Source organism: Bufo bufo, chromosome 1, assembly GCF_905171765.1.
Source record: "Bufo bufo chromosome 1, aBufBuf1.1, whole genome shotgun sequence".
In the NCBI taxonomy this organism is placed as follows: Eukaryota; Metazoa; Chordata; class Amphibia; order Anura; family Bufonidae; genus Bufo; species Bufo bufo.
The window spans coordinates 351,332,493-351,348,010 of record NC_053389.1 but is presented as its reverse complement, the minus strand read 5'-3'; the positions used below and the strand labels follow the sequence as shown (position 1 = coordinate 351,348,010).

General features: G+C 43.6%; 1 protein-coding gene across 2 annotated transcripts in view; it reads left to right on the top strand.

The window, feature by feature from the left end:
- The window catches only part of DOCK2 (dedicator of cytokinesis 2), a 1,232,183-nt gene that overhangs the window by 591,114 nt on the left and 625,551 nt on the right, over window positions 1-15,518 (top strand). For both annotated transcript variants that reach the window (XM_040442815.1, XM_040442808.1), the window contains exon 26: window positions 12,621-12,769. In XM_040442815.1, the coding sequence (XP_040298749.1) occupies window positions 12,621-12,769 (149 nt within the window). The remainder of the gene's footprint in view (window positions 1-12,620; window positions 12,770-15,518) is intronic.

Below are 15,518 nucleotides of genomic sequence, written 5' to 3'. Positions count from 1 at the left end.
AAAAGTGCCGACCGGTTTCAGGCAGAGGAGCCCTTAGTCATGCCATAATACATAAAAGATAAAAGTTTAAATGCAGAGAAGCAAGGCAATGTATGGTTCCCTTTGCTTAACCAATAGATGCCGCAATTGCTATTGATTGAGGCATCTGAGGGCGGGCTCAGCACTAGGGTTGAGCGAACCCGAACTGTAAAGTTCGGGTTCGTACCGAACTTTAGGATTTTTTTACCCCGAACCTGAACATTTCATTAAAAGTTCGGGTTTGAGTTTGGTGTTTGGCGATTTAATGGCGCGTGTTGAAAAGCTGCAGGGCAGCCAATCAACAAGCGTTTAACTTGTGTGCCCTTAGAAGCCATCACAGCCATGCCTACTAATGGCATGGCTGTGATTGGCCAGTGACTCAGCCTCTATATAAGATGGAGTCACGTAGCGCTGCACGTCACATCAGCTCTTACTAGTGTAGGGAGAGGATGCTGTAGCTGTGAGGGAGAAATTAGGAAACAATTATGGTGTTCTTGGTGTTAAATCTGCAAACTACAGCGATTATTTTTGTGGGTGCTATGCTACATTTTTGTTCCCCTGAGCCCAGTGCCACAGAGAAATAAGCTTTAATCAGTCTGCTTGTTAGATGGGCGCCGGCGACCATTTTTGCGAGTGCAGTGCACTTGCAACTGCATGTGTGCCAGGGACATTACTTTAATCCTGTTCTGGTAGCTCAGTGGGCGACATCTAGGCATTTTTTAAGGACACCTGCACTGCATATGTGCCAGGGGAAGGGAAAATAATATAGGTAATCCGTCTGTGACTTCAGGGCCCCGGGGGGGCATATTCACATTTTTTTTCTGTGAAGTACCCCTGTGCTGAATATCTGACAGGGAAAATCTATTCATTAAATCCATTTGTTAGATTCCAGGGGGACAAATTCCCATTTTTTTTTGCGGTCAAGTACCCCTGCGGCCTGCAGTGCATACCTGCCAGTGAAAATAATTCAATTACATTAGTCTGTCACATACAGTCATGGCCGCAAATGTTGGCACCCTTGAAATTTTTTAAGTATTTGTCACAAAAGAGTATTGCAGTAACACGTTTTGCTATACACATGTTTATTCCCTTTGTGTGTATTGGAACAAAACCAAAAAAGTAGAAAAAAGCTAATTGGACCTAATGTCACACCAAACTCCAAAAATGGGCTAGACAAAATTATTGGCACCCTTTCAAAATTGTGGATAAATAAGATTGTTTCAACATCACTAGATCCTGTTGGAAAATAGAACTGGTCAGTATTCCCAGTCAAAACAAGTTTGTCCTCATTCTCCTGATTATCTTTATGGGGGCCAGCCCCAAGCAGTACAGTGTCCTTATCATCATAAGCTGCTTCTTCTCCTGCTCAGACTCATTTTTCTCCTTGTCTTCAGCTTCATCTTGAGACATGCGTAATGAAATGTGTTGCCATGAGAAAACTATTTTCAACCAGCAATTAGCTTATGAACTCCAAGCCAAGTTAGAAAGGTGGTTCATTTGCTGCCCTACCACTTAGCTGAAGTAAATGTGGCGCACTTTTATGCCGTAAATGTAACTTTTCTGGGCTCTGGCCGGGGCAGTGGGACTTTTCGCCAAGCAAGAGTACCTCCGTCTTGGCACAATCCAAAACCCATATGGCGGTTTTTTCCTCCACAAGGTGAGTACACACAAACTTGTGCAAGATTCAGGATTAAAATAAGCAATGGGCATTCAAACACAAACACACTGTAGGTACCAGGGTTCTATTGCTGAACATGAGGCGGCAGCATTGAATCCTTTGGGAAAATACAACTGGTCAACAAGTTTGTCTTCCTTCTCCTGATCTTCTTTGTGACAGTCACCCCACATTCCCAAGCAGTACAGTGTCCTTATCAGCCGCCTCTTCTCCTGCCCAGACTCCTACTTCTTTGTCCTCTGCTCCATCGTGAGACATGCATAACAGAATGTGTGTGTGGCCATAAGAAAACTATTTGCGATCAGCAATCATCTTATGTGCATGCTGAACTCCCAACTAGCCAAGTTGCTGGCAGTTTAGCTTGCTGCCATACCACTTAGTTGTGATAAATTTGGAGAACTTCTGCTCCTTTGCCTAAGTTTAACTATTTTGAGCTGTGGCCCAGGCACTGTTGGTTTGGTGGGATTTTTCACCAAGCAAGCAAGAAAACCGCCACTTTGGCTCATTACAAAAAAGGGAATCTTTTCTGTCAGCAAATGTTGTGCACATCCACACCTTCTCCCAAATTAAATTTGTCTGTGTTCTAGCCCAGGCAGTGTTGCTGTGGTAAGACTTTTCACCTGGGAAGCCAGAGTACCACTGCATTAAAATATATATATATATATACATAATGTATATTTCAATACTCTGAAGAAGGCCTTGTGGCCGAAAAAGTTCAGTTTTGATTATTTACTGGAATACCCACCTTAATAAAATAATACAGCATGCAAAGCAACACAGTGGAATACAGGAGCCTATTTTTATTTATCGAGTTTGGCTTGGGAACCATCTCCTGAGATCAACGACGCCAAAATTGGTGTGCCGTCTAAACTCTGTAGAATTCAATTCACCTAAATTTTAGTCACCCCTTTCTAACTGTCTCAGCTACAGCAAGTAGCAGGAATCACAGCAGCCATTTCAGTTATATGACTGCAGCCTTTCACAGTTGCATACTGTGTTCTCGGACCCCATGGAATTCTGGGCAGTATGACTTGTGGGCCAAACTGGCTCAGTATGCTCTCTCTCTCTCTCTGTTCTCTCTTGCCCAGCCTTTAGTTTCAGAGATGGTTTTTAGTGACACAGAAGGTGTGGTGATGACCAAGAATTTTCACTGAATATATCTGGTCTTTTTGAAGGTATCCCATCTTGCCACTTCTGCTGTCTTCCTGCATACCATCATGTCTGCCTACCATGTTCTGTACTGTATGGCTGCTGCTGCTGTCATCATGCCACTGCTGCTGTCTGCCTTTCTACCATCATGTTCTATACCATATGGCTACTGCTGCCACTGCCACCATCGTGACAGTGCTGTTGTCTGCCTGCCAACATGTTCTATGCCATATGTCTGCTGCTGTGGCTACTGATGTAGTTGCTATTCCTTGCTGCTAATCCCCTACAGCCACCACCATTAATCTTAATGCACACGACCATATATTCGGTCCGCATCTGATCCGCATATTTAGCGGATTGAATATAGACCCATTCATTTCTATAGGGCCACAAAAAATGCAGACAACACATGGATGTCATCTGTGTGTTGTCCACATCCATTAAGCAATGCTACAAATTATACAACCTGTCTTATTCTTGTCCTTTTTGTGGACAAGACAGTTTAAGAATGGAGCTTGTTAAAAGTGCGGGATGCTTAGGGATCTGATTTGCGGACTGAAAAACAGATACAATCATGTAAAGGAGGCCTTTACACTATACATCAGCCACTACTACTACTACCACTATCCCTAAACTGCCGATTTACCACCTTGTCTGTTTTATGCTGTGCTGCCACTTCTGCAGCTACTGTTGTGACCAAATGCCACAACTACCCTACCCTTTCCACATCCACACTATACTCTTGCTGTTCCTAATAAGTTTAGCCACTTCCCGACCACCCATTTACTATAATGTCCTGGAAGGTCGGGTTTATTTCTGAATGGACATTATGGAATGTCATTTCAGATATCGCAGCTGCACGCTAATCGTGCAGCTGCCGAGCAGGGGGCCCGCTGTCAGTGACAGAAGAGCACCCCAGAGAGAAGGCAGGGACCGTTCCTTGGTGTCCCTGCCTTCTAGACTGCTGTATACACAGCGCTCAACAAACGCTGTGTATACAGATCAGGAAGCGCTATGCTTCTTCCTGTCCCAACCCAGTGGTCATGTGACCGATGGGGCCGGGCAGGAGCTGCCGGGTCTTCCACAGATGTCGATCAGCCCTGCACTGAGGTTGTACAGTGCTGTTAACTGCTACAGCCTTTCTGGGGGGTATATTTCCCCTGTAACTGGGGCTACTATGTCAGCCCCAGTTACAGGTGAACTCAATAGTTAAAAAAATATATATCCTTATAGGGGACACAAAGTGTAAAATAAAAAATAATAAATAGGGTTTTGAAAAAATAAAATCAAATAAAAAGTTTCACATTTTAAAAAAAATTCCCCACTAATCCGCTATTAAATTTTTTTTAAAAATAGGAGAAAAAAAATAAAATAGACATATTTGGTATCACCGCATCTGCAACAACCAGCTCTAAAATAATATCATATGCTCTACCCCATCAGGTGATCGTCATAAAAAATAAATAAATAAACATTGCGCCAAAACAGATTTTTTTTGTTAGCTTACCTCGCAAAAAAAATTATGCTAGTCAATCAAAAAGTCGTATGTACCCCAAAATGGTAGCAATAAAAAAAATGTTACCTTATGCCTCAAAAAATAAGCCCCCACACAGGACCATAGCCAGAAAAATATAAATAAATATGGCTCTATGAAAATTGCAACACAGAACCATGATTTATTTTTTCTTTAAATGCTCTTTGTCACGAACCATCGGGTGTGAACCCACTGTGCCATGTGTCCTACCTTCCCTAAGGGCATTGTCTAAGTGAAGCCCTCGATTCTTCACAGTACCCCTGATGGTGGGGATAGACTTTACTGAGGGGAACACCAGGTCGCTACCTCTTGAGGAGGGTATGCACACGAGGCAGCTGGTCCAGGCGGACCAGGAGGTACCTGAGAAAGGTACCAGAAGTACAAGCGTAGTCTGGCAGGTGGAGTTGTTACCAGGAGCAACAGTGCAGGACCAAACGATGAGGAAGAGGTGTAGTCAGACAGGCAAAAGGTCAGGGCAGGCGGCACAGGTACAGGTCAGGCAATCCAGGTCGGCAAAAGGAGAGTCAAGGCAAGTAGGCAGGGATCAGACGGTTAGCAGAATCCAGGAACGCACGTGAGTATCATGATCTTTAGCAAAACACAAGGACCTTGACACTGAGGCATCTGGGAAGGGGACTGGGCCACTTATATAAGTGCAGGAGGGCTAGGGTTGGTCAGTGAGGTCACATGACCTAACCCATAAAGCCCAGGAAGTGACGCGCGCCCCCCTCAAGGAAGTGCTGCAAGAAACCAGCAATAAGCATGCTGTGACCAGGGCTTAGAGGAAACTGTGGAGCAGATGCTTAGAACCACAGCACACACACAGACAAAGCCCAGGGCTGCAGCGGTGAATGGGAAGCACTGGCCACAGATCACCACTGAGCACGGCGCCTGGGACCGCTGTGCTAAGCAGGGGAACAGCGAAGCACAGCAGCTGCTGTTACACTCTTATTGTGTGAAATGTAAATAAATAAATAAAAAAGACATATTTGGTATCACCGAGTCCGTAACAATTGGCTCTACAAAAATATCACATGATCTACCCCATCAAGTGAACGGTGTAAAAAAAACTAATAAAAATTATGCCAAAACAGCTTTTTTAGTCACCTCACAAAAAACATAATATCAATCAATCAAAAAGTCATATGTACCCCAAAATGGCAGCAATAAAAATGTCACCTCGTCCTGCAAAAAACAAGACCTCACACAAGACTATAGCCAGAAAAATGAAAAACAAATATGGCTCTAAGAAAATGGTAACACAAAAACATGATTTTTTTCTAAAAATGTTTTATTGTGCAAAATGTACAAACCGGATTCCAAAAAAGTTGGGACACTAAACAAATTGTGAATAAAAACTGAATGCAATGATGTGGAGATGGCAAATGTCAATATTTTATTTGTAATAGAACGTAGATGACAGATCAAACGTTTAATCCGAGTAAATGTATCATTTTAAAGGAAAAATACGTTGATTCCAATTTTCACGGTGTCAACAAATCCCAACAAAAGTTGGGACAAGTAGCAATAAGAGGCTGGAAAAAGTACATTTGAGCATAACGAAGAGCTGGAAGACCAATTAACACTAATTAGGTCAATTGGCAACATGATTGGGTATAAAAAGAGCTTCTCAGAGTGGCAGTGTCTCTCAGAAGCCAAGATGGGTAGAGGATCACCAATTCCCACAATGTTGCGCAGAAAGATAGTGGAGCAATATCAGAAAGGTGTTACCCAGCGAAAAATTGCAAAGACTTTGCATCTATCATCATCAACTGTGCATAACATCATCCGAAGATTCAGAGAATCTGGAACAATCTCTGTGTGTAAGGGTCAAGGCCGTAAAACCATACTAGATGCCCGTTATCTCCGGGCCCTTAAACGACACTGCACCACAAACAGGAATGCTACTGTAAAGAAAATCACAGAATGGGCTCAGGAATACTTCCAGAAACCATTGTCAGTGAACACAATCCACCGTGCCATCCGCCGTTGCCAGCTGAAACTCTACAGTGCAAAGAAGAAGCCATTTCTAAGCAAGATCCACAAGCTCAGGCATTTTCACTGTGCCAGGGATCATTTAAAATGGAGTGTGGCAAAATGGAAGACTGTTCTGTGGTCAGACGAGTCATGATTCAAAGTTCTTTTTGGAAATCTGGGACGCCATGTCATCCGGACCAAAGAGGACAAAGACAACCCAAGTTGTTATCAACGCTCAGTTCAGAAGCCTGCATCTCTGATGGTATGGGGTTGCATGAGTGCGTGTGGTATGGGCAGCTTGCATGTCTGGAAAGGCACCATCAATGCAGAAAAATATATTAAGGTTCTAGAACAACATATGCTCCCATCCAGACGTCATCTCTTTCAGGGAAGACCCTGCATTTTTCAACAAGATAATGCCAGACCACATTCTGCATCAATCACAACATCATGGCTGCGTAGGAGAAGGATCCGGGTACTGAAATGGCCAGTCTGCAGTCCAGATCTTTCACCTATAGAGAACATTTGGCGCATCATAAAGAGGAAGGTGCAACAAAGAAGGCCCAAGACGATTGAACAGTTAGAGGCCTGTATTAGACAAGAATGGGAGAGCATTCCTATTTCTAAACTTGAGAAACTGGTCTCCTCGGTCCCCAGACGTCTGTTGAGTGTTGTAAGAAGAAGGGGAGATGCCACACAGTGGTGAAAATGGCCTTGTCCCAACTTTTTTGGGATTTGTTGACACCATAAAATTCTGATTCAACATATTTTTCCCTTAAAATGGTACTTCTTCTCATTTTTAACTTTGTTCTGTGATTTATGTTCTATTCTGAATAAAATATTAGAAGTTGGCACCTCCACATCATTGCATTCAGTTTTTATTCACGATTTGTATAGTGTCCCAACTTTCTTTGAATCCGGTTTGTAATTTTTTTTTTTAAATGGATATATTTGTTTTCTTGCATCTGTAATGACCAGATCTATAAAAATATCACATGATCTACCCCATCAAAAGAACAGTGTGAAAAAAAATATATAATAATTGAAAAATGACACCAAACTGCTTTTTTGTGAATTCTTCTCCCCAAAAATGAGATAATAAGCAACCAGAAAGCCAACTGTACCCCAAAATGGTGCCAATAAAAACTACAGCTTGTCTCACACAAAATAAGCCCTCATGCTGCTCATTCAACAAAAAATAAAAAAGTTATCGTTCTTAAAAACCATGACAGAAAATTCCATGTTAGAAAATCCAGATGCCTCTCTTTCCCTTCTCCTGAGCCCTGGTGTATCCCCAAATAACAGTTTACAACCACAATTGGAGTCTTACTGTATTCAGGAGAAAGTGGGTAGCAAATTGTAGGGGCATATTCTCCTGTTGTCTTTTGTGAAAAAGAAAGTTTGGGCCTAAAGCACCATTTTCTTGTAAAAAAAATGAAATTTTTTCATTTTCACACACAAGTATTAAAAATTCTATGAAACACCTGTTGAGTGAAGTGCTCGCTACACCCCTTGAAAATTCCTTGGGTGTTCTAGTTTACAAAATGTGGGCACTTTTGGGGGGTTTTCACTTTGGGGGTACTTCAGGGTATCTTCAACTGCAACATGGTGCTCAAAGACCATTCCAGGAAAATCTGCCCTCCAAAAACCTTATGGCGCTCATTGCTTTCTGTGCCCTGCTGTGTGCCCAAACAGCGATATACGACCACATATGGGGTGTTTCTGAAAACTGCAGAATAAAAAGGTAATAAATATTGAGAATTGTTTTGTTGTTAACCCTTGATGTGTTCCAGGATTTTTTTTTATTAAAATGGAAAATCTGCAAAAAAAGTGACATTTTGAAATTTCACTTCTTTTGCTTTAATTCCTGTCGAATACCTAAAGGTCTTAACAACATTTCTAAAACCAGTTTTGAATAGCTTGAGGGGTGTCATTTCTAAAATGGGTTCCTTTATGGGTTGGTTCTATTATGTAAGCCACACAAAGTGACTTCAGAACTGAACTGGTCTTTAAAAAAGTTGACAAATTCTAAACCTTCTAACGTACTTAAAAAATAAAACTACATTACTAAAATGATGCCAACATAAAGTAGACTAACGGGGAATGTTAATTAATGAATATTTTATGAGGCATCACTATCTGTCTTAGAAGCAGAGAGATTCAAACTTTAAAAAAATGAATTTTTTCAAATATTTGTTAACGTTTGAATTTTTTTTTTATAAATAAAAGGTAAAACATTGACCCAATGTACCATTAACATGAAGTACAATGTGTCACGAGAAAACGTTCTCTGAATGGCTTGGATAAGTAAAAAGTGTTCCGAAGTTATTACCACATAAACTGACATGTCAGATTTACAAAATTAGGGGCTAACTGGCCAGGTCTGGAAGTGGTTAAACTTGCCCCAAATAAGGGGTAACTTTTGGAAATGTTATTATATAAAATCATAACATTCAACGGTGCAGTGTATTTTTAAACACGCTGTTGTTAACTCCATCAACAATGCCTTTACTCATATGTTAGTGTCACTGACATTATTTGCTCTTGCTGTTATTGCATTCAAGAACTTAAGGGAGGGGTGAGGGGGAGAGAAAATGCCAAAATGTACAAAAATAGATAACTTCTTCTCCTAAAAATTCTGAGTCCTAGGAGACTAGAGGGAGTTATCTACAAATTTTCGGGGCAATTGAAGCAACTTTGTTTGGGTGGAATCGATTTGGGTCTCAACTTTTTTTTAAATTTGGCAAACCTGAAATGAACTGAATCTCAAAAGCTTTGCTCATCTCTAGTTTAGAGCCTTTAAGGCCTGCACTGGTTTCAGGCATGCAGTCTTTACTACTTGTGGAATGGGTTGAATGCACTCACCTAACTTTGAGATGGACTGGCGATCTGGGTCTAAGATCTGCACCCCGTAGTCTAGGAACTGCAGAAGGAGAGTGAGAAAATGAGAAGGGAGTTGCACCCCTGTGGTTATTTGTGAGGATTGCAAAGTGAACTTAGAGTGAGACTTAGGATTGCTACCATCATTGCTACAACATATACACAGCCATTGGAAAAAGTAAGCTTTGTGATATTCCTCAGGACTAAGCCTTTTCCCTTTCCCTTCCTACATACTCCGGTCTTGCACCCTGACAAACATCCAGCATCAAGGGCACCCCAACTACCATCAGGGAGGAGCCCTAGATGTTCAGGGAGTGCCCCAAAGTAAGAAAGGGTGTGCCCCCAATCACTGTTAATGGCCCGGGGAGATTTCTGTGAACTTTGAGTACTGCTACCACCAGGCTCGGTACAGGGGAATCCCCCAGTGGGCCCCTGAGCAAGGTGGGCCCCTAGTCTCCCACCCCCTGCACAAGTGGCACATAACACATTAGATTTAGTACACTACATACATATATTCAATGTACAGCACCTCAAGCAGCTTATGTTCATATAATTTTTTTTTTCGATTTATTATATTTGAATGTATCCGTACGGTGGGCCCCCAAAATACATTTTACTGGTGGTCCCTAGGTACCCCAGTCTGACACTGGCTACCACCATCATAACCCGTACCACTCCTGCAGTGCTCATCTCCCCTCTGGATCACTGCATGGACTTCATGGGTGCTGTCTCCTTGCTTTGTTTGGAAATTTGATTTAATGGTCACTCAGACGGGAAGTAATGTAATTTGACAGGAGTACATCTTTTTTAGCATTACATTGGAATGTGATTGCAATCCTCTTATATGAATGTATTGATGAGCTTAGGTTTTAATATGTCCATACATGGGGTCTGCCCCCAATGTAGCTAATCTTGGGCTTCGTTCACATCACCGTTCAGCCTTTCCATTCTCCTGCCCTATTCAAGGGCAGGAAAACGGAAAGGACGGATTTGGCACATAACTGAGCCGAACGGAACCCACTGGCCCCATAGACCAGGGGTGGCCAACTCGTGGCTCTTGAGCCGCATGTGGCTCTTTGCTTCTTCAAGTGCGGCTCTAGCTGTGGAGCCGGGAAGCAGTCAGGGTCCTGGTCTGAGCCATGGGGGGTCCTGGTCTGAGCCATGGGGGGTCCTGATCTGAGCCATGGGGGGTCCTGATCTGAGCCATGGGGGGTCCTGATCTGAGCCATGGGGGGTCTGATCTGAGCCATGGGGGGGTCTTATCTGAGCCATGGGTGGGTCTGATTTGAGCCATGGGGGTTCAGATTTGAGCATGGGGGGTCTTGTTCGAGCATGCGTTGGTTAGGTCTGTGTTAGGCCTGATGAAAAATATTTTTATTCTCTTAGTTTTCTTTATGAAAACCTAGGTGCATCTTGCAGGGCGAAAAATACGGTGACTCGTGTGTAAATGTATAGCTTGTGGCTCCTGGTAGTCATACTTTGTGTCTGTAAGGTTGACCACCCCTACCATAGACTATAATGGTATCTGTTAGGTTTCCGCTCAGAAGAAGATTTTTGAAGCGGAGACAAAAGTCCTGCATGCACAACTTTTGTCTCCGCTCCAAAATCTTCTTGTGAGCAGAAACCTAATGGAGTCTATGGGGCCGAATCCGTCCTTTCTTTTTTCCTGCCCCTAGACGGGGCAGGAGAACAGAAAGGCTAAACAGTGATCAGTGGCGGATCCAGGGGGGGCGGCAACGGGGCAATTGCCCCCCCCCCCCGAGCTGGCGGCGGCGGCGGGGCACAGGGAGATGAACGCTTCCATTGTGGAGGCGTTCATCTCCATAGTCATCTGTATCGCTGTCCTCAGGACAGTGATACAGATGGCTGTGCTGAGGCAGGGGAGGGAGAGGCGTATCCCTTTCCCTTCCTCTGATAGGCTGCAGGCACGAGGCCCGCAGCCTATCAGAGGCCGGCGCAGGCGGCGCGATGACGTCATCGCGCCGCCGCCTGAGCCGTACAGAGCGGGACACAGGCCGGAAGAGGCCTGCATCGCATCACTCACATGGAGGTAAGTATGTGTTGTTGTTTTTTTTTTTTTATATATACAATACTTTTACTGGCACAGGGGGGGCTGTCATTACTGGCCCAGGGGGGGGGCTGTCATTACTGGCACGGGGGGGGGGCTGTCATTACTGGCATAGGGGGGGCTGTCATTACTGGCACAGGGGGGGGCTGTCATTACTGGCACAGGGGGGGGCTGTTGGCTGTTATTACTGGCACGGGGGGGGCTGTTATTACTGGCATGGGGGGGCTGTTATAACTGGCACAGGGGGGCTGTTATTACTGGCACAGGGGGGCTGTTATTACTGGCACAGGGGGGGGCTGTTATTACTGGCACAGGGGGGGGCTGTTATTACTGGCACAGGGGGGTGCTGTTATTACTGGCACGGGGGGCTGTTATTACTGGCACAGGGGGGGGCTGTTATTACTGGCACATGGGGGGGGGCTGTTACTGGCACATCATTGGGGGCACTATAGGGGCATCTACTGAGGCCACAAAGAAGGGGTATTTTATATGGGGCGCTCTGTACAGTACAATTTTATACTGGGACACATTATGGTGGGTACTATGGGGAAGGGGGAGAGGAGTACTATGGGGTCATCTACGGGGGGCACTAAGAAGGGGTATTTTTTACTTGCAAATTATGGGGGACACAGGGCATCTACTGGGGCATTTTATACTGGTACATTATGGGGGGCACTAGGAGGAAGGAGGGTGTGGAGCACTATGGGGGCATTTACTGGGGGCACTATATAGGGGTATTTTATACTGGCACATTATGGGGACATTAGCTCACCTGGGGGCATTACAAGGGGGTATTTTTTGCACTGTCACATTATAAGGATAATTATTTCTACTTGGGGGGCATTATGGTGGGCTTCATTACTCCCCCATGGTATGACCCCCTAGTAGCAGCACCAGCCTCCCCCTGCTCTGCTATCCCTCTGTCCCTTCTCCGAATCCTTATTATGAAATCTTTCTCATTAGGATAAAACACAACATCAGCTCCACCGAGCCCCCGGCCAAAGTGTGGAAGTGGTGTCCGAGATCCCCAAGGGCCAAGTCAAGTAATTGTAAGTTTACATGTGAAATATGTTTGTTATACACACATAGCATACACTGTGCCACACAATATACAGTATACCGCTAAACTGTGGAGTCTGTTTTATAAGCACCATTGTTTTGTGGCGGCGGACAGAAAATAATCTGAAAGTGCCCCTCCCGAGACCAGGCTCTGGATCCGCCACTGACAGTGATGTGAGCAAACCCTTATACGAGTGTCACACTAATAGTGTTGATAATTAGAATTCTATTACAGAAATGCATTGTTTCTTTTCTTTTAGAATGCCGTGATATTTTGTTACCCATGATCACCAAAGAATTAAAGGAATGGCTTGAACAAGGAAAACTGGATGGATCCGAAACAAGAGATAAGAAGCGTTGTGTGGATTTACTCAACAGCATTCTGGAGGTGCTCAGCAGTCAAGATGTGGTAAGAATAGCAATTACTAAAATATTGTTTGCTTGGATAAAATGATTTATTGTTTTTACTGTCAAGGCCCCTTTACTACAGCCAGTGATCAGGCCTTCCTTCCAATAATTGCTCTGTGTAAAAGGTGCCACTGTTCACCCGATGAATGAGCAAAGCATAGATGCTGCAGTCACCTAAATAATTATTTCTGAGCATGCTGTTTAAACAGTCATCTGCTGTCCAGAAGTAAAGATTCTCTACGGGGTCGAGTGATCACAGAAGCATTTGCTGATCTCTATATAGAGATGATTGTTACATGTCAGTGCAGCTTTCATCTCCTCTGCCAAGCAGGCAATTATTGTTAACAAATGGTTCCTGATAATTGCCTGCTGTTTCCACTCTGTAAAGGGGTATTCAGAAGCATGAAATCAGGAAACTTGTCTTGTGGGCTTTATTCCAAATGTTCTTGCCACAGTTAGGCTCCATTCACACGTCCGCAAAATGGGTCCGCATCCTTTCCGCAATTTTGCGGAATGGGTGCGGACCCATTCATTCTCTATGGGGACGGAATGGATGCGGACAGCACACAGTGTGCTGTCTGCAGCCGCAATTGCGGAGCGCGGCCCCGATTTTGGGTCCGCAGCTCCGCAAAAAGATAGAGCATGTCCTATTCTTGTCCGCAGCTTGCGGACAAGAATAGGCATTTCTATGGGGGTGACGGGCTGGTGTGTTGCGGACCCGCAATTTGCGGGTCCGCAACACACCACGGACGTGTGAATGTAGCAGGCTCAGTTTACATCTGTGTTACGGTATTCTGTTAGACTGTGAATAGGGACCCAACAAGTCCTGATGGAGTCCAGCTATGCCGGATACAGCAATTGTAGTACTCTGCCACAACAGAGTATTGGAATGCTAAAATGTAGACGTAGCATTAGTTCACTAAAATAGGTTGTGTTGAGATCAGGGTTCTATAGATGCTATACTATCTATTGTGAAACAGTTGGACGTTTTCTATAATCTTGGCAATGATTTTTGGATCCTTGTCCTGCTGTACCAATAAAGTTAGGACAGTTCAGGTGCGTTCATGATGTTACGGTGTTATAAAATGAGTCTGCTTTTCAAGTCTTAATTTCCAATATGCCTTAGAGCTGCAATCACATTAATCCATATAAGCAGCAACACTGTTTTATGTGCAATAATTTTAGAGATCTTCCCTATTTCGTCTGTGTGTTATGCTCATGTTTACGAACTAGATTATATACCAAAAAAGATTTTATCTGATAAATTGTCACTTACACTTGTTATTACTATACTTTATCATGTTCACACAGTGCATCTGCCTGAGTAATTTCAGTCAAGTGATGAAGAGGATTTCTCTTAACCAGGGGTGACTCAGAGCACCTCTACCTGACTTTATACATACAGGTGCTTCTCAATAAATTTGAATATCATCGAAAAATTAATTAATAAATTTCAATAATTCAATTCAAAATGTTACACAGAGTGATCTATTTAAAGTATTTATTTCCTTTAAAGTTAATGATTATGGCCTACAGCTAATGAAAACCCATAAGTCACTATCTCAGAAAAATTGAATATTGTGACAAAGTTCAATATTGTAGACTTATGGTATCACACTCTAATCAGCTAATCAACACAAAACTCCTGCTAAGGGCTTCTAAGCCTTTAAATGGTCCCTCAGTCTGGTTCAGTATGCTACACAATGATGGGGAAGACTGTCGACCTGACAGTTGTCCAGAAGACAACTCCACAATTTGGGTAAGCTACAAAATGTCATTGCTAAAGAAACTGGCTGTTAATAGTGCTGTATCCAAGCATATTTATGGAATGTTGACTGGAAGGGAAGAGTGTGGTAGAAAGAGATGCACAAGCAATAGGGATAACTACAGCTTTGAAAGGATAGTCAAGAAAAGGCCATTCAAGAACTTGGGAGATTCACAAGTTGTAGACTGCGACTGCCAGTTCTCCAAGAGCCACCACACAGACGTATCCAGGACATGGGCTACAACTGTCACTTTCCTTGTGTCAAGCCGCGCAAGACCCAGAGACAATGACATAGGCGTTTTACCTGGGCTAAAGAGAAAAAGAACTGGACTGTTGATCAGTGGTCCAAAGTCCTGTTTTCAAATATAGGTCATTTCGGAAATAAAGGTCCTAGAGTCTGGAGAGGCACAAAATACAAGTTGCTTGAGGTACAGTTTGAAGTTTCCAGTTATTGATGGTTTGCGGAGCCATGTCACTTGCTGTTGTTGGTCCACTGTGTTATATCAAGTCCAAAGTCAGCACAGCCATCTAGCAGGAAATAGTAGTGCACGTCATGCTTCCCTCTGCTGACAAACTTTATGGAGATGCTGATTTGCTTCATTTTCCAGCAGCACTTGGCACCTGCCCACACTGCCAAAAGTAACAGTACCTGATTTAATAGCCATGGTATCACTGTGTTTGATTGGCTAGCTAACTAGCCTGACATAAACCCCATAGATTCTCTATTGTCAAGAGAAAGAGGAAAGACACCAGACCCAACAATGCAGACGAGCTGAAGGCCACAATCAAAGCAACCTTGGCTTCTGTTGAAGATGCCCTCAATCAGGGCTAATTACATTTGCTCTACTGCTCCAAATTGTTCTGTTCCTAGGGTTTTACATGCATGGAAGAACCCACACTGACACCAGGCAAGGGTCAAAGCAGTTTCTCCTTTATTCAAGGAAGTGAAGCAGTTTATAATGACATCAGAAGGGGCATCCCCCCT